The sequence below is a fragment of the Eleutherodactylus coqui genome, chromosome 3 (genome assembly GCF_035609145.1).
Source record: "Eleutherodactylus coqui strain aEleCoq1 chromosome 3, aEleCoq1.hap1, whole genome shotgun sequence".
In the NCBI taxonomy this organism is placed as follows: Eukaryota; Metazoa; Chordata; class Amphibia; order Anura; family Eleutherodactylidae; genus Eleutherodactylus; species Eleutherodactylus coqui.
Genome location: NC_089839.1, coordinates 267279962 through 267299706, shown reverse-complemented (window position 1 = coordinate 267299706; position 19745 = coordinate 267279962). Strand labels below are relative to the sequence as shown.

The 19745-nt window shown below is 45.6% G+C and overlaps 1 protein-coding gene and 1 long non-coding RNA gene across 2 annotated transcripts in view; one reads left to right on the top strand and one right to left on the bottom strand.

Annotated features, from left to right (window-relative positions):
- The window catches only part of LOC136621717 (uncharacterized), a 30665-nt gene extending 23614 nt beyond the window's left edge, over window positions 1–7051 (bottom strand). Inside the window, exon 1 of the long non-coding RNA XR_010791262.1 lies at window positions 6853–7051. This is a non-coding gene — a long non-coding RNA (uncharacterized lncRNA). The remainder of the gene's footprint in view (window positions 1–6852) is intronic.
- A 128-nt stretch (window positions 7052–7179) lies between these two features.
- Window positions 7180–19745, top strand: part of LOC136621716 (putative ferric-chelate reductase 1) — a 32482-nt gene continuing 19916 nt past the window's right edge. The window contains exons 1-4 of the mRNA XM_066597391.1: window positions 7180–7288; window positions 10460–10652; window positions 14997–15133; window positions 18399–18493. Coding sequence (XP_066453488.1) covers window positions 10460–10652; window positions 14997–15133; window positions 18399–18493 — 425 coding nt within the window. The 5' untranslated portion in view covers window positions 7180–7288. The remainder of the gene's footprint in view (window positions 7289–10459; window positions 10653–14996; window positions 15134–18398; window positions 18494–19745) is intronic.

Here is a 19745-nt window from a genome sequence, read left to right as displayed (position 1 = left end):
AAGCTAGAGGCAGTACAACAGGGCACTAGAGCCGCCATGTCTGACTGTATCACATCTAGTATCTGAGCTAGAGGCGGTACAACAGGGTACTAGAGCCTCCCTTCAAGAGGTCAGTTTTCGGCAATAAATTACCCTTTTGCTCTGATATTGCAGTCAGTTATCTATATCCACGTTACAGTCACATATAGAAAGCTTCAGAATGATGGGCACCTATATAATAGGATGGAAATGTGTTTCCATAGGGACTAATAATAGTGGAGCTTCATGGATAATATAAAGCATGTAACATGTCTGTGTGTAAAGCAGCTTATCCACTAAACAACAGGACCAGGACTAACATTGGCCATGGTTAATGGGGTCTCCACAGCCGGACCACCAACAATCATCCTCCTATTGGCATGCTTTAAAACACTTCTGCTGGAAAAAATGTTTCCACAAGATCTTCTAACATTAAGGCTGGATGCACACGGCCGGGTCAGGTTCCACATCTGGGATCCCGCAGCGGAATCCAACCCGGTGCCCGGCGGGGGACCCCTGCGGACTTGTCCGGATAATTTCTCGTCTGTGCGGCGAATGTGTTAGTGTCGCGCCATCGCACATGCGCAGTACAGATGACGCCGCACCTTCCCTAGACAGTTATATGGATTTCGAGGCCTGCGGACAGACCGCGGATCGGACGGCTTCCATTGACTTCAATAGAAGCTGTCTGCGCGGAATCCGTGCCAAAATAGAACATGCTGCGATTTTCCCTCGGCGGACGAAAATCACAAGTGATTTCCGCTCGTTGACAGAGAAAAGCGATTTTCTATAGCATGTCTATGGACAGCATTTGCTGTGGAATCCAGAGGTGGAGCCCCCTACCCCCACCCCACACCCTCCAGATTCCGCAATGCAAATACGCCTGTGTGCACTGGGCCAAATCCTTGATAACATGGCAGATAATCACATGAGAAGAACTTGTTCTTTCTGACGAGTTCAGCAGGATTTACATTCCAAAGTCTAACGCTTTTCCCTGCGACCTGCAGATTTTTAATCCATCCTGCACATTACCCACGGCGACTGCAATCTGCAGGTCATTCATAAAGCAGTTCATTTTATGTTCCATATTACATTGCAATCAACTGAGAATTAATAGCCACAGTAACACAATCTGACTGTACAATATTATTGTATTCCAATATAAAGTATTAAAGGGGTGTTTGATGAGGTATCCTCAGGATAGGTCATCAGTATCAGATCAGTCGGGTCTGCGGCTTGTGACCCTTGCTGATCAGTAGTCTGACGTGGCCTCAGTACTCAAGTTACCACCATATTCACTTCACTGCATACCAAGTATAGCACCGTCCATTCCATAGTGGCTGTGCCTGGTATAGCAGCTCAATTTCAGAATAGGGCAGAGCTGCTCCTAGTCTCCATGAACATGAGGTCACATGCCTGAGAAGAGACCACAGGTCTCACTCGTGGAACCTGTGCTGATCTGATATTGATGACCTATCTTGAGGATGGGTCATCATTATCTTAAGCCAGCAAAACCTTTAAGGGGTTGTTAAGTAGTAAACTATTGATGGCCTGACCTTAGGATGAGCCGTCAATAGTAGATAAGTGGGATTCAGTCGGCAGAGACTTCAGACTGTCAACTGTGTTGTTAGGCCGTGAGAAGGAAGACCATGAGGGATGTCCCATATACATCTGGGCTATTTCAACAGTTCGCCATGGATTACCTCTTTCATGGCTCTTCATCATGTAGCTTTTGCCATGATAACAAAACATAAGTACGCCCTAACAACAGGCAATATGGTCAGCAAGCCATGGAGTACTTCAACGTATCTTGGGCAACCTGCCCTCTAAGACTCTACTTTTGAGTGCCTCAATCACCAGGGTTAAACAGTGGAAATGAGAAGTTTAATTTAATTGATCTGCACTGTTAGAGGAGGCCTGAGGTTGTGTATTACAGCTGATCATCCATGTTCTTATGGCACAGTAGCAAAGCTTGCACAATCAGCATGAGAGGTAAGCTAATCATGATTTGCTTACTGTCTGCTGCTCTTGATAAGCATAGTCATTCTTAGTAGGTAGCAAGTTAAATTGGGCTTTTAAGGGTTTTTTTTTTATTTTTATGAGACTACCTACATTTAAAAAAAAACATTTTGAAATACTCTAATAGGCTGATGCTTCTTTTAACAGCTCACTTGTCAGCTTTGCTGTGTAGACTGGGATATATTTGCAGAGCCATTACATTATGCCTAGAGGCTGGGCATGTTAAAGAAGGCTTCCACCGATCTGAGGGTGCGTTCACACGAGCACATAAACGGCGCGTTTTTGCGCCCAATCATATAAACGTGACCATCTGAGGCATTGGTTTCCAATGTATTCGTTCGCACGGGCGATTTTACGGCGTGTAAAAACGGCAACCCGAAAAAAAGACGGAACATACGCGACCGAAATACGCGCCAACGCATATTCGATGGCCGAAAAGAGAGTAGTTTGCAAAGTAGGAACAAACGATAATACGCTTTCTAGCTCTGGTCATGATCGCCAAAAAAAGTTCTTTCCGGCGATTAAACGCTGCGCACGTGCGAACGTAAATACGCCTACGCTTGTGTGACCATGCCCTGATACTGATGATTTATCTTAAGGATAGTAAACTCGTGGGAAACCCGTTTAGTAACAGTTCTACTGAACTTCTGGAGGTCTCCATTTAGTGAGCAATTATCACTGCGGTGTGAAAGCCCAGGAGCGATAATCTTTGGGATGACCATCGGGCACTGAAGCGGCCAACAATCTTCCGCACCAATATCTGCACTATATTTTGTACTGCAGATTTTGTGCAGATCCACATAAGATTTGACCCTTTTCATTTGAAGAGGTGAATTCTGCTGCGGTTCCACCAAAATCTGCATCGACATCCGTACCAGCAGGGTGGATTTTGATACAGAAATTGACACGGATTTTGGAGCGGATTTTCCCCATGCAGAAAATCCGCACCAAATCCGCTACATGTGAACATACCCTGAGACTGCATGCACCCGCCTCATACTGCCCCGGCCTCGTATCGAGGGGTTGTATTCCAATACTTCCTAGGAACTGTAATCTAGGACATTTCTCTGTGGCGCCCATTCATTCCCGCAGCCATAAAGCGCAAACGCCCTGCTGTACCATCTGTAAGAAGAAGACGGGGAAGATGGTGACGTCTCCCGCAATATATGGAAATCCACAGGCTCTATAGTTAACGGGACAGCCCTCCCAGGTCTGGGGTCAGGTCGCTCTCAACCCTGTCTATCCACCTCTTTCAGGTGGCTGCGGTCTATTGGTCGGGCTGGGGTCGGGTGTACATATCCCCAACATATGCATCCTTCTCCGTGTATTCAAAGTCAGGACGGCCCGGTTCCATGCTTAGAAGCATAACTTCTATTAACCTCTTAAGGACCACAACCGTCTTCGGTAGCTGATTTCTCACGCTGCGTCAAAAGACAGCTCTTGCCCTATTTTTTGACGAAAACCGCTGGAGGCTCCCACAGACTCCTATGGGAGCTAAAAAAAAAAGGGAGGGGGAGGAAAATTTACCTGCGGCCGGCGCTCAGGAAAGAAGGCAGCTGCCGCTATTTAAGCATTGGAAGTCATTACAAGGATTTCTGCCGACCAATGGAATTCCACACTGCAGCTTTTTTTCCTGTGATACGCCCATATGAATGGACGAGAAAACGCTAATCAGGATTTGATCACAGCTATTCCTCAGTGACGCGATTTTCGGCCGCGTGGCGTCTGGCGTGTGAATGAGGCCATATTCTGCTAGATATGAGGATTAGGGCACAATTATCGTGCAACCAATCGTTAGATGGAGTGATTTACATGACAATAGTTGGGTGTAAATGTGCGCAGCGACGGATTAAAGATAAATCGTTACATCCGATCAGCAATAACCTTTCATGCGGACGTGAATATCGTTGTCTGCCGCTGCATCCCTTGGTATTAACAGGCATCGTACGATTTTCTGTACAGACAGAAGGGTTGACTAGGCATGCTCCTTCCCATCTATCTCGCCATGTAAGAAGCACCTTCAGGGTTCCTCAGATTTTTCTCCCTTCTTCTCAGTAAATAATTAATTTGGGTTTGAGAAGAATATCCTCATTTGATGTTGACGGTCCGCGCTCGGCCAGTATCTCTGTACAGGGAGGCGTCTTATCTGCTGGCACAAATGGCAGCTGGAACCTTATCAGCCCCTACCAGGGAGTATGGCGCTCAGTGTCAGGATGTCACCCAACAAGCTGAACAGAATAACAGCCCCAAGCGCTCTCGCCCAATATTAGTCTACAATACAAAGTAAGATGACCCGTTGAGCGATCACATATGGGAAGCTTGAGGTACTTTTGAAAACCTCATCCGAAACTGCATCGCAAAATCCACATAGGTTTCCAATGCAGTTACGGTTTACTGCAGCCGCATCACAAAATGCGGCAAATCTTAGTAAAAATGCGCTCTTGTTTTCAGATGCTGTTTGGATGCCCATTGTACAAATACGTGATGCAAATATGTGCGTAAATGCAGATATGCCAGAGTGACACAGGCCGTAGGCTGGATTCACATCTACATATCCGCGCAGTATATTACGCATGAAATATTTACACGCAAAATATGCAGTGAAGAGAACCCATCGATTTCAACGGATTCGTTCATTTAAGCACATTTTGCGCATACATTTCATTCACGCAAAAAAATCAGCATCATGCTCTATTTTCCTGCGTATTCGCTCAGTAAACCCAGCACATATTGAAGTCCTTACACTAATTGCCCGTTGCAATCGATGGGAGCGCGGTTGTGGTTTTTCTTGGACGCACAAATACACACGACTTGCGTATTCAAAAAATACAGTAAAACACACAGGGGAGCAAAAATGCAACGTCCATCACACAAATATGCAGCGCAAATGTGTGTGTGTGAATCCACGTGTCCCCCCCCCCCCCCCCTCACACGAGCGATGCGTTTTCAGGCAGAGCGCATCACATCAAAAAAATTGCGGAATTAGTGTTTTCTCGGCCATGCACACGAGCGGATTACGTGAATGGACTCTGTAGCGGTCGGCAGAATGGCTTCTATTTAGCTCTAAAAGCTAAATAGAGCAGGCAGTCTTCTGCACCGAGCGCCGGATGCAGGTAAACTCCCTCCCCCTCTCTTTTTTTTCAGCTCCCATTGCAATCTATGGGAGCTCCCTGCGATTTCCGTCAAAAGATAGGACATGATCTATTTTTTGACAATCCAATGAAAAATCGCGGCTGAAAAAAAATCGCCCATGTAAATGAACACATTGGAATCCAATGCTTTACATGGTAGCGATTTTCGGGAGGTTTTCCAGCAGCTAACAGCGAAGGATCCCTGCATCCCCGAAGTGATGTGAGACTGAAAATGCTTCGCATCCACGGGGATTTCACATGGTGCGGAGCACGATATGGGGGCGGGATTCACGGACCCATATCCTGCTCGCCCCTTGTGAAGTCATCTTAAGGCATTATTCACACGACCGTATAAACGCAGCTATTGTGACCATCTGAAGCATTGGATTCCAATGTATTCATTCCGAGGAGCGATTTTTGGGTGCGTAAAAAAAATCGCGCCTGGAAAAACAGCACATTGGCAACCAAACTGGCGACCGATTTTATATGCAGCGCCAAATTATAGGTCTTGCCCTATACGCTGGTAGCTAGCTCCCATAGACTTCTATGGGAGCTGAAAAGTAAGGGAGGGCAAGGGAGTTTTCCGGCGTCCAGCGCTCAGAAAAGAAGACCGCTGCCGCTATTTAGGCATTAGTAGTCATTCCGAGGACTTCTGACGCCTGAGGGATTTCCGTGCAGCAGCGTATGTTTTTGCCATTACGAGGCAGCAGCAGCCCGTGTGGCCAAGAAACGCTAATTAAGATCGGGACTTGATTGCGGTTATTTTTCTTTCCCGCGATTTTCTGGCGAGCATAAAAACACATACGGTCACGTGAAAGAGGCCTCGGGGTGTATCTGAATGCGTCACATGCAGTGAATAGAAGCCATTCATGGTAATGCGCTGATTCGCAGGGACGTATTTTTTCACTCGATGTGCAATTGTGTGACAGCCTACCCATCATGACCCATCTTATGCGCATTTGCGCACCACAAGGGCCCATTGAAGACAATATGTTTGCGTAAATGCGCCAACATACACAGAAAACCTATGTATCCGCAGCGCATGTACACACAAAATCCATGTGATGCTGCGCTGACTTTTTTGTATGCGCGAGGTGCGTTCGCACACACATGTATATGTGGGGGTGGGCAAAATACACAGAGAAAGCACGTTTCAGTTGCGCAAACGCACAGCGTATTTGCGCGGCCGAAATGCGCTTAAACCCATGAAAACCTGCAGCAAATCCGCGTGAAAATCAAGCATTGCAGTCAATGGCGAACACGTGGAGACATATGGCGGTACGTTCCCATACACTTACGAGCGCGCTCACACAGGTGTATGCGTAAAGTATGAAAACAGGCAGCAAGTATAGATGTACACGCGTATCTGCTGCGGATGATAAGTCTTTATAGCCCACATCCGTGCGTATTACATGCGTGATATACACCAAAATAGCACATGCTACAGGTGTGAGCGGCCCTATAGATATCAATAGACGTATTACACGCGTGGAGAACACACATATAATACGCGGGGGGGCGTACACCCTCAGGAGTGAGCCCTAATATATGCTTTTTCGTGATCGGGAAAAAAAGTGCTGAACCAAAAACTTTAAGAAAAAAAGTTTACGGTGAAAAACGTATGAAAAAGACGGATGAGAACGTGGAGCGCGGTTTTACGCTTTTTTTAATGTCCATTTCTCACATCCTAGAAGGTGTCGGAGTGGAGGAGTCCTAGATTAACATTCTCAGCATGTCCTATGGCAGAAGTTTGAACAGGACATGCTGGGAGTTGTTGTTCCATATCACCAGAGGAGGAAATCGCCAGCCCAGCATCCCCTATGGCGGGGCATGCTGAGAGTTGTAGTTCTATAGCAGCAGTGGAAGAACTGAAGCTTCCTACACCGCCCTCCCCTCCCGATGAGCCCTGCAGTCATCAGTAGTGATTACCTGGCGATCCCAGGTGCTCCTCCTCTTCCACGCCCACTAGCCAATGACTGGTGAGAAGATGACAGTGACCCCGCCTCCCGTCCTGCAAACCACGCCCAGAGCCTTGAAGCAACAGGTGCGGCGGTCAGTGGCTGCCGGTCCGAGGAGGAAGAGGTCAGTGGCTGCCAGGGCTGCTGGAGGCTCAGGACGAGGTAAGTGCTTGCGGGGGGAGAGCGCAGGGCTGTGCTGCACCGAGCGGAGGCCGAGCGCTCAGTCACTTCCTGCCGGCTGTACCTGGACGGTGAGGGTTCACTAGTCCGCCTGCAGGTGGCGCTCTCCGGCTGCACAAGAAGTCACACTAGTAGCTGGGTGTGCAGATAGTTTATCAAAGTTCTCGTTGTTGCTGAACTACATTATGTTCTATCAGGTTTTTATTGTATTTTTCTCCTCCATTGCCTTAACCCCTTAGTGCCCACCAATGCACCTTATTACTGACCTCGCTAATGGGCTTTAACCCTGAACATACTGACAGCCAGGCTTCTACTCCAACATTTAGGAATGGAGACTGCTCAGCTCCTGGCAGTTTAACTCCTTACATGCTGCAAGCAACAGTAATTGCAGCATGTAAGCAGATGATGGGAACCCATTGGCACCCAGGCTGCAAGGTACTAATGGGTTCACAGCAGCTGAATGCCTGTTTTCCATGTAACTGCCTATTAGGTCCTGCCTCCAACAGTCTAATAGGCTGCTGTTATAGGCATAGTACAGTGCACTAATTAAGTAATGCAGTGTAGTATCTTGGTGATTAAATGATCACATCTTCAAGTCCGCTTCAGGGACTAAAAAGTGTCAAAATAAAGTTCAAGTGGGAAAAAAAACATAAACCCAGTTTAAAAATACAATTCCCCCCCCCCCCCCGACTAAATGTTTTTAAATGGCTAAAATAATGTAATCCTGAGAATGAAACCATTTTGTTTATTATGCAAGGTGATTACTGTAAGGCTGGGTTCACACACTGCAGATTTGCCGTATTGCGGATATGCAACAGCAAACCGCAGCATTTGCAGTGTAATGCAGTGCAAATGTGTTTGGCCAAAAACCAGTTCTCAGGGCGGGGTTTTTCTGCACTGCTGTAGTGCAGAAATGCAGCTGCGGCGCAGCTTTAGAATATGCCGCATGTCAATTCTTTAGTATTTTGTGCAGCACATTTTTGCCCATTGCCTCCATGGACGGAGCGAAATACGCACCGAAATACGCTGTAAAAGTAAAAAAGCGCTGCGGAAAAAAATTCTTACAGATCTTACAAGCCGAAAAAGCGGCCAAAATCCGCAAGTCAAAAAGAACCTTTGATGCGGTTCTTCTGCGGCAAAACCACAACGGAAAAAGCGCAGCAAAACCGTGGCAAATCCTCACTGTGTGAACCTAGTTTAAAAGTAACTTTAAAATTGCCAGAGCGGCTATTTTTTTTTTCTTTTTGTTTATCTCCCAAAAAAATGCTATAAAAAGCCATCCAGAAATCACATGCAGTTTTTTTAATTGGTATTGTTTTGAGGTACAACGTTTTCTGCAAAAGCTAAACGTCACACATTGCTGGATAGATATAAACCTTCCTGGCCTTGAATTGGATGATGCGGAATCGGTTGTTTAAAAACAAAAATGAAGAAAAAAAGCTTTTAGGCCTCCTTCCCACGAACGGATTTCCGCCGCGTAATTCGCGGCGAAAATCCGCTGCGTTGCACGCAGCTATTAGGTTCTATTGAACCTAATAGCTCAATGCTCACGATGCGTAATTCCACCGCGGAATTACGCACCGCGATTTCTCCCGTCCTCACCCGCAGCATGCTCTATTTTCTGCGGGTGAGGACGGGCTGTACGCACTGACGGCTTCCATTGCAGTCAATGGAAGCCGTCCATTCACGCTATCTCCCGCTGTAACCAGCGGGAGATAGCGTGAAAAAACGCTTTCCCGCCCACCGCCGAGCGTCATATGACGCCAAATGACGCGGTCCGGCCGCGTCACGTGACACGGCCGGCCGTGCACGTGACACGGCTGGTGACGCGCGGCGGTGGGCGGTGACGAGCGGTGACGCGGCGGCGGTGGGCGGGGAAGCGATTTCACGCTATGTCCCGCAGGTAAGTATAGGGGCTCTGGGGGGCGCCGTGACGGGCTTCACTGCGTAATATTACGCTGCGGAGCCCGTCACGCTCGTGAGAAGGAGGCCATAGTGTGCAAAAGTAGTAAAAACTATAAATTTGATATCGCAGAACAATTAGAAGTTCTGAGTTTGCTGATTGTGACGTCTGTTTAAAACTCGAACCAATATTAAACTTACAAATCTGATTTTTTTTTTTTTTTGATTGCAGCGTGTTTTGCGGAAAAACAGCGCTTAGCATTATCCTGTGCATGAAAATAACCCACATCCATAACGGAATTGAAACAAACTGAAAATATTGTATTTTATTCAAACCTACTGAAATCAGAGGGAAAAAACAGAAATATATATATATATAATTTTTTTTTTTTTAAATTGCGTTTCTCTGCTGCAGAAACAAAAAAGAGACGACATTCTAACGGAGAGCCGTAACACGGGTGTGAAAGTACTCGCTGTACGGTGTTTTTCTGAACTTACAATCTGCAACGGGATCCAAACTGAATCTCCAACCCGGATGTGAGGAGCCCTGAGGGTTCATCTCACATAATGGGATTTTCCCTTAAAATCAGATGACTTCAACCATCAACCTACATCTATCTAAGGGTGGCTTACAAACAGACATGCGCAGCCCATTATTTTATGCACGCACAATTTGCTGCATGTGTTAAGTCCCTATAGCCTATATAGGATGTATTACACACCGGAATAGGGCAGGCTGCATCTTTTTTTTTTCACGCTCAAAAAAATAAATACATAAATTAGAGAAAAATGCTTTCGGTGAGGGGTCCAATAGAAATCAATGTGCTCTTAACATTGTCTATTGTGCACATGTAATAGTTGGTGACAAGATGCTAGTGTGAGTGAGCCCTCATGTGTATGGGCGCCCTAAAGGCATCTTTACACCACCCAACAACTAAGACAGGGGCCATAGTTCAGAGAACGGAGACAAGGGTGCAGGAGATCTTTCAGCCATTCACTGTGAACAGGCAGTCCTTCATACATGAGCCGCTGCCTGATCACACCTTCCGGTGGGCGCTAGGTTCTCAGGTGAGCTAATAAGGGATACAGACAAGTGAGCGACTTCTTGCACAGTGCCGTCTCATTGGCCGTCGCTGTTTCCAATGACTTGATGCAGTTGACTTGCTGTTTGAAGGTACTTGAAGATTACGTCCTCCATGTGTAAATGTGATGTTATAATAACGTGTCTTTTCTTCTCCCCACTTTCTACAGATGGCGTTGTTGGCTCCAGTTCTGATCTGGTTGCTCGCTTGCAGCTCTTCACCTGTCGCCGGCTACCCAAATGGGAAAGTCACCTCCGCCTGCAGCTCCATGGAACCTGAACATGAACATTACCCGAAATCTCGCGTCATCCATAACATCACTGTGGATAAGACTGTATTCGGTCCAGGAGATCGAATCAAAGGTAAGAGTGACGTTACCAAAGTTGGGCGGAGACAAATGGTGTCCCTATTGCCTAGCAATCTAGTAGGTCATACTCTAAGGGTGGGTCCAGCCAGGGCAAATTTGCCATAGAATGTCTGTGAGGACCCTCTGCACCTCAGACCTGTGTGAACCCAGCCTAAAATGTAAGTTGGTTGCAGTGGACAATGACTTCCTTCTGAAAGCCTCGCTATAGGAAACCCTTAGTGCAGTATACTGGTGAAACCTTGTAGGGTACTCCTATGGCAGTGCCCATGTAGTAGTGCCACCCACTGAGTAACACTTGCAGTATACGAAACTTCCCTTGTAAACCTACTGCCACCTGCAGCTGTGCCCATATGATAAGCAGTTCCCATACAGTGTGTGGATTACACTGCAGCGTGTCTGCAGAGTAACTTGTTGCCTTGGAGTAGACAAGCAGTAAGAAGGCTGTTGGCGTTCTGCTCCCAGATGCGGGCTGGGGCTGGTTTCGCATAGGCTTATTTGCATGCGTTTTTGCAAATGGGCATTGTGTATTTGCGTGCACATTGGTATATATATATTTTTTTGTGCCTACAAGTCATGCGCAAGAATGGAACAATTCTCCCAGTCATTGGAATGGACCAATGGTGTAATGAGTTTAATATCCCAGGAACAGAGCGTGCTGCGTATTTTTTGTGTGCAGATTATCCTTCCACTATACAAGGCACTCGTCAGGCCTCACATGGAATACTGCGTACAGTTCTGGTCACCGGTGCTCAAAAAAGATGTTACAGTGCTGGAGGGGTTCAAAGAACGGCAACTAAATTAATAAACAGATTGGAAGGACAGGAATACCCAGAGAGGCTATCCAAATTGGGATTATTTACTCTGGAAAAAAGACGGCTAAGGGGCGACCAAATAACCATGTATAAATACATTAGTGGACAATACAAGGATCTCTCCCAGGATCTGTTTATACCCAGGACTGCGACGGTAACAAGAGGGCATCCACTATGGTTAGAGGAAAGCAGGTTTAATCACCAACATAGAAAAGGGTTCTTTACTGTTAGAGCAGTTAGACTGTGGAACTGTCTGCCTGAGGATGTGGTGATGGCAAAATCCATTGCAGAGTTTAAGAGGGGACTAGACTTCTTTCTAGAGCGCTATGACATTACAGGATATAGACATTAGGTGACGAGCGGGGTGGTTGATCTGGGTCTTAAATTCAGGTAGGAAGTATCAAAAGTTCATCCTGGGATTAGTCTGACTGCCACTATGGAGTCGAGAAGGGAATTTTATTTCCCCGAATGGGCTAACTGGCTTCTGCCTCATGAAAATTTTTGCCTTCCCCCTGGATCAACAAGGAAGGGGTTGAAACAGGCTGATTTGGATGGACATTGTCTTCAATCAGCCTAATTTACCATGTTACACAAATACACTTGTGTGATTCTGGCCTTGCTTTAGAGCTCATGACTGATCAATGTCCCTACAATTACCTCACTGCGGGTTTTGTTGGGTGTTATTGATCCTCTGGTCTTTGGAACCTATAAAAATGTTCTGTCTTTATTCATTCTTTTTTTTTTTTTTTTTTTTTAAGCCATGCATGACAAATTCTTATAGTGATGTGGAAATCCACGAACCCTTCATCCATCAGCCATTAGATTGAGCTTGTCAGATCACGTGTTCCTTTCGTGTAAGATTATATATATGAATAGAAAGTGTCCTTAAGCTTTTGAGAAGCTCCAGGCAGACCTGATTAGTGCTCCTTCATCCATGTATGTTACAGGAGACCGACCTACTAGCTGGAGATTTAGGGTGAGGCCGGTACGGGTCAATGTGCGAGTGTTCTGCTTCATTGCTCCATACAAACAAAGACAATGCTGTTTAGGCCAAGTTTCCTTTTTGTTTTAATGAAAGCAAAGGTTTGGTATGGTGTTAGCCAATAGAGTCAAATGTGATTGTTCCCAGCAAGAGAAACCAAGTAATCTTGTAGAAATAATACCTTTTAATGGCTAACAAATACATGATATAGCAAGCTTGTGAACCTCTCGGGTTCTTCTTCAGGATGAAATGGAATAGAACCGAAGAGGCACCATGAACTTTCACTCCCTCATCAGTGTCTAGTTAAAAATGTTTGGGTACCTGTTGCAGCATTCCTGGCCCCCCTCCCCTTGCTGTGCCTGCATAGCTCTATAGTAGCTATTATAGACTATGCAAAGATGATTGCTCAAAATTGTCACTCAAACTATCAGTTGAGCGATCATCTGTCAGTGTGAATGGGGTATAAAAATGTTTGTCTGTTGCAGTATTCCTTTTAAATGCAAACCAACCCCATCCGTGTCTGTGCCTTGTCATAAGTATGTGTGTATACATACGCATGCCTCTTCGGATCTATTCCATTAAGCCTGAAGAAGAACCTGAGAAGTTTGAAAGCTCGCTATAACATCATGTATTTTTATTAGCCATGTAAAGGTATCATATCTACAAGATCACGTGGCTATTCTTGCTGGGAACTGTCACATATCCTTTTATTTTGTAACAGTGACATTCTATATACTTCAAGGTTGTAGGCCTTCTGATAAAACTGCCGGATGTGTCTGGCATATAGTAGGATGGCGTCACATCTGTGTCGGAACTTCCGGCTGTAGATACTAGAAGAAAGTGCTGCGTGCCGCGCTCTTCTGTCTCCAAAGCAGGCAATGGGGCTCATCCGGCACTGTTCAGTTCCATCCCCAGATTAAACCGGTCAGCCATGGGGATTCCCCTTTGCTGCTCCCCAAATGGACAGGATGGCAGGATCCCCAGCGCAGGGGTGAAACCATCCTAACCTGCTTATCCTGCGCTCAAAATTGTAAAATAAAATCTTTTAAAAATTCAGTTATGTTCAGATTCTGAGACTTACATCAGTGTGCAAAGGGTAAACTCATTGTGTTAACTTTGTAGCGTCACATTAATGAATGACTATATAAAGTATTTTAGCTGCAGAGCCAACTAAAGCATGCAAAATGGGTAAGCTTATCTTCTAGTGTAGACCACTGAAATGATCATTGAGATTAATAATACAGAAGCGCATATAGGTCATGCATAAAATAACAATGTAACAAACCTAAACAACTCAACAACTGTTACTGTGAATGGCGGCCAGTGGGTGGTAAATAGAGATGAGCGAGCCTACTCGGCCACGCCCCTTTTTCGCCCGAGCACCGCTATTTTCGAGTACTTCCGTACTCGGGCGAAAAGATTCGGGGGGGTGCTGTGGGTGAGTGGGGGGGGGGGGTTGAGAGGGCTCCCCGCTGCTACCCCCCGTGCCGCCACGCCTCCCCCAGCCCCCCCCCCCCCCCCCCGAATCTTTTCATCCGAGTACTGAAGTACTCGAAAATCGCAGTGCTCGATCGAGTAATTACTCGAAACGAGTAGATTCGCTCATCTCTAGTGGTAAACGCTCCCTGGCCCGCCTTGTCTTCATGCTGGCAGCGGGGTGAGCAGTACCAGCGACACCCACTCCTGCGTATAAATGGACCCTTAGTTAAAGGGGTTGTCTCATGAAAGAATGTGGGGTTATACACTTCTGTATGGCCATATTAATGCACTTTGTAATGTACATTGTGCATTAATTATGAGCCATACAGAAGTTATTCACTTACCTGTTCCGTTGCTGGCGTCCTCGTCTCCATGGATACGTCTAAAATCGCCTCTTCTGGCGATTTTAGACGCGCTTGCGCTGTGCGGTCTTCTCCCTTCTGAATGGGGCCGCTCGTGCCGGAGAGCTGCTGCTTGTAGCTCCGCCCCATCACGTGTGCCGATTCCAGCCAATCAGGAGGCTGAAATCGACAATGGACCTCAAAGTGAAGATCCCGGCGGCCATCTTACTAAGGTAAGTAAGAAGGAGGAAGAAGTCGCCGCAGTGCGGGGATTCGGGTAAGTACTACCCGGTTGTTTTTTTTTAACACATGTATCAGGTTTGTCTCGCGCCGAACGGGGGGCCTATTGAATAAAAAAAAAAACGTTTCGGCGTGAGACAACCCCTTTAAGGCTATACTGTTTGTGTTTTGTTTTTTTTTCTTCCGACTGCAGGAGACAATTTTCTTATTGCCTCCTATATTGACCTAAATAATCTACAGACCATAAGTATACCGTCAGGAGGAGGAGCTATAAGGCATATCTCTAAATGCTGCTCAGGCAATATGGCCGCTCCTGGAGTCACTTACAGACATCAGAATAAAAAAAAAAAAATTTTATTTTTTTTTTCTAATCTGTTTTTTATTTTCTATCTGGTTTCAATGAATAAGAAATGGCGATCTAGTCCCTTTAATTCTGTATAGAAATGGCAGGTGCTGAAGACTAATGCACGTGTGTGTCTTTTCAGTGACTTTGTCTGGATCACGCTTTACGGGATTCTTCATTCAGGCTCGAAATGCAAATAATCTGGACGGTAATGCTGTGGGCGCCTTCTCTTTAATTCATAAGGACATTTCTCAGCTGCTGAAATGTGGAAGAGTCCAGGTATTGCCCATCATAACGTATGACAATGAAATGCACGTCACTCTCTAATATTCCTTGTTTCCATATTTATATATTCTTGACTCATTTCTTCTTCCTTTGCCAAATTCTTCGTACCTTAGAATGAAGCTCCAAGCTTTTAAGTGAGCAGGGTGGTTTTGGGGTGCTTTCACATACGATATCTGATTATGATATGGTCAGATGTCACGCTTGGAAAGAACAAATTCATTCAAAATGGTTTGTTCACTTTAGCAGTTCGTCGTTTTTTTTTTTTCTCTCCTTGGACTGATGGTCTGAGAGAAACAAGTCGCTGCATATCATATTTTTGGGATATTTTTATTTCTACCATTCTTATGGTAGGGGGAAAAAAAACTGCCTGACTTTTTCCATTTCAAATAACCTGAAATGGTTCAAAAGTACCGCATATACTCGAGTATTAGCCGACCCGAGTATAAGCCCATTCAATAAGTTTTACCACAAAAAACTGATAAAACTTATTGACTCGAGTATAAGCCTAGTTATACTCGAGTATATACTAGGTAAAGCAAAAACGCAATAGTCACCTCCCAGCCAGCATCCATGTCCCCGGCGGTGCGGCAAGCTGCTTGAGAATTCTCCCTGCTCGGCTTTGAATTCCCCTTCAGTCAGCGCTGTGTAAGTAAGTGCTGTGATTGGCTGCCACTCGATCCAATCACAGCCTGCGCTTGATAAACCAATCATGACCAAAGATGACAGCAGGGAAAAATTTCAAGCAGCTTGCCGCACTGCCGGGGGGACCATCATGTCGGGAACACAGACGCAGGCTGGGAGGTGAGTATTGCGTGTTTTGTTTTTTTTGTTTTTTTTTAACCTCACTCGAGTATAAGCCGAGGGGGGGCTTTTTCAGCATAAAAAGAGTATATATGGTAAGTAGAGATGAGCGAGCGTACTCGGAAAAGCACTACTCGCTCGAGTAATTTGCTTTATCCGAGTATCGCTGTGCTCGTCCCTGAAGATTCGGGTGCCGCTGCGGCTGACAGGTGAGTCGCAGGGGAGAGCGGGCGGGAGAGAGGGAGAGAAAGATCTTACCTCCGTTCCTCCCCGCTCTCCCCTGCAGCTCCCCGCTCCGTGCCGGCACCCGAATCTTCAGGGACGAGCACAGCGATACTCGGATAAAGCAAATTACTCGAGCGAGTAGTGCTTTTCCGAGTACGCTCGCTCATCTCTAATGGTAAGTTAAAAACATGACATTTTAACCTAAAACGCAACAATAGTCTGAACTTAAAAAAAGCTTTTGGCTAAAATTATAAGGGAACCCGTCAAGGACAGCTGCTCTGCAGCACAGAAAGCACATTATGGTTTGAAATTGGATGCAAACTATTCCTACAGGTGTTAACTTCTGTAAATTACTTTCAAACCCTCTGACTCTATATATCCAGTCTTGAAACAGACTGCATTACAACACCCTCTAGAGCAGAATTTGGACAATTTTGCTTTTCAGGTTAGAGAACATCGCTATCATAGCGGCAAGAAACGGGCAATTAACAAAAGACAGACAACTATAACCCAGAAGTGTAGGTCTGCTACAGAGACCTTGCCAAGCCAAGATGGCAGTCAGTACAGTTTCCTATTCCATCAAAAGGCCCTTAGAAATTGACAGAAAGAGGTCTGGCAGACCAGAGGCCACTAAAACGTTGGCTAACAAGTTTTTGAGAGTCAACAGTTTGCGTGATCGGCGTCTCGCAGCACAAAATCTTCAAGCACAGCTTAAAGCAGCATAAAATGAACACGTTTCTATTTCCAACTGTGTAGAGATGTCTGTCTGCAGGTCTGACAGTATCGGTAACAAAGATGAGCTTGAGGAAGGCCATCACGGCCAAAACATCGCTTTTCATGTGATGGGCAAAAAAAAGGACTTTTTTGCACTATTTACATCCGCATATGCTGCCATTTACTCTATACTGGATTACGATTTTGGAGCCCTTCTGGTTTGGTCTCCTGTTTTGGCGCTGCATCTCTCTAGCCTGACCCATAACTGGGGCGACCTCTGTGCTGCGGGTGAGAACCTTACTTTTCAACAGTATCAGTAACAAAAACTTACCTGGGCCAAGCAGCACCTCCAAAGGACTACTGAAGGTTTTATGGACTGATGAATCAAAATGTGACAGCTTTGGTACATTGCACAGGGTCTTGTATGCTGTTGTGTAGGTGAGAGGAGGCTTCCTGAGGGTGACACAAACTGTCTAACATGGAAGAGGTAGTGTGATGGTCTGGGGCTTTTTTTGCTGGATCCAGAGCTGGCAACTTGCACAGGGTGAATGGCACACTAGACGAAAGGGGCTACCACAGCAGCTTAATACACCATTCAATACCCACTGGTGTACACCTAGTTGGCCAGAGATCTATATTACAGCAAGACAATGCTCCAAAACCTACATCTAGGTCATGTATGAACTATCTAAAGGGGAATCCCCTTAAGTTATATGCTATATAAGGTAATTACAGCTGCAAAAATATTGCATTACCTGTGGCCCCCTCACTCTTGGGTCTCCATTGGCATCCAATGATTATGACCTGTGTGCTTTGCTGTTTAAAAAGGTCAAGCATGCTCAGTGTAATAATGAGTTTATATAGTCATGAATGCGCACTTTTCAGTAACTGGCAGTGGGGTATTGTGGGAGATGTAGTTTTTGTGGCCACAAGCACAAATCACAGATTTGCAAGTGCGCTATCAGTGCGAGTTTCTCAGACCAATTTTGCACTCAACCGTGTGAAACACAATTGGACAGCTTGATGTGAGCCGTTAACGGGCTGTTCTCTTAAATGGGCTTCACACTGGCTGTTACAGACTGGGAAACTAATGATCGATCACGTAGTCTGGTGGTACCTTTTACATAGGACAGCTGTTGTTCCTGACTGTTGCCCCAATGGCTATCATGCAGGAGAAATAGTTCAGTGAATGGAGGTGGAGCGTGCCGCAAATGTCTGTCGCCCGCCTCCGTTCACTGCAGTTGTTGAAAGATCAAATGACTCCTGTTTATACGGAGTGTCCAGATCTCGCTAGCCTGTTTCAGTGAGCTGTAAGAAAGCAACTAGTGACTGCTGAGTGATTTGCTCGCTAAGTGCCCTGTTGCTGGCGGCGTATAAGGGACGCCCATCTCCCAAATCGCTGTGTCTGGGAATTTGGACGATGATCATCCTGTGTAAAGGCACTTGACTAGACTGCTTATTTCATCTTTTCCAGGACCAGCACCAGGGACAGACTTTAACTATATTCCTTTATTTCTAGGATTCTGCTGTCAGTCATACCAGTAAAAGGCGAAAAGAACAAGTGGAATTCTATTGGATCGCCCCCAGCAGTTGCCCACAGCATATCCAGTTCCTGTACGTTATTGAAAAAGTTCATAGTAAAGTCATTATAAACTTCCAGTTCTTACCACCACATACTCCACTGTATCCTAGTGACATCCAGGGTGATTTGTGCCATATTTAACCATTCATAGATGTGTTAAAATTATTCTCCATCTAAAACCTACCAATACCGTCTTCAGTAGCTGGACCCATGGTTGTCTGTTGGGGATAGCCTCTCTTTGAGAAGTTTGAGTAGTTGGAAACCATGTTTGACCTCAGTTCTACTCGCACAGAGTTAAATTCCTAGCATGGCAATTCTCCCACTCTGGTACTTCTCTATTATGATATACTGAGTCGAACAGCCTTTGCATGCTCTTCTACTTTCCTGCAACCCCATCCCAATTCTGCATTATAGCAATCAATGACTGACTGAAGATGGCTATTGATGGGAGTTAAGGTTCAGCAAAAAAAACTTTACTTCTCCTATAAATATGCAAGTTTATGGATGTGAGAAGTAGGTGTCAGGTCCTTTTAGTGCTGCTTATCTCTGGGGGAAGCAGTCTTCAATGGTTGAAATCCTGGGACAGTCCATTAGTCTCCATAGATTGTTGATCAATCATCTTGATATTTGTGCTAGGAAGAGTCTAACATGAAAGGTCTATAGCCAGCTGAAGCTTTATCAAGTCCTGTCTGTAGGTTGCTACATCTTGACATAGCTTTTGTCTACTTGTGGTACATGTGGGCCATCACTGATGGTCTGCTATTCTGCTGGTTACTGGAACCATTTGACACTTCGTTGGGTTCCTGTCTAACGCCCTCTCTTGTGTTGTACTCATAGCGGCTTTTTCTTGGAACACATTACTATAGTGTATCTGGTGTAAATAATAACTACCGTAGCTCAAGCTGGGAATATTGGAACTGCAACTCTGAAGCCAGCAGAACTGTGTTAAGGAAGTCTTTCCTTCCTGTTAGCCCTATAGCTGAGCTTATAGCCTATAAGTACGTACGCCGTGGAGTCTTGGATGTGGGTTTCAGACTCTACTTCCCATTCGCAGTCTTTACACACTCGGCAACTGCTGTATCTCTTGGAACCTGATACTTATTTTACAGGAGATTGGATTGAATCAGTCCATTCGTACCTATAGACAATACTCATAATCCCGTTGTACGCCACACAATTATATTGCGCAAATCATTCGTTAGAACAAGGGATTTGCACCATAATTGTGCACTTCCCATAGGAGGTGAAGCGCTTGGCAAGAAGACCACCAGCCGGTGGCAAGTC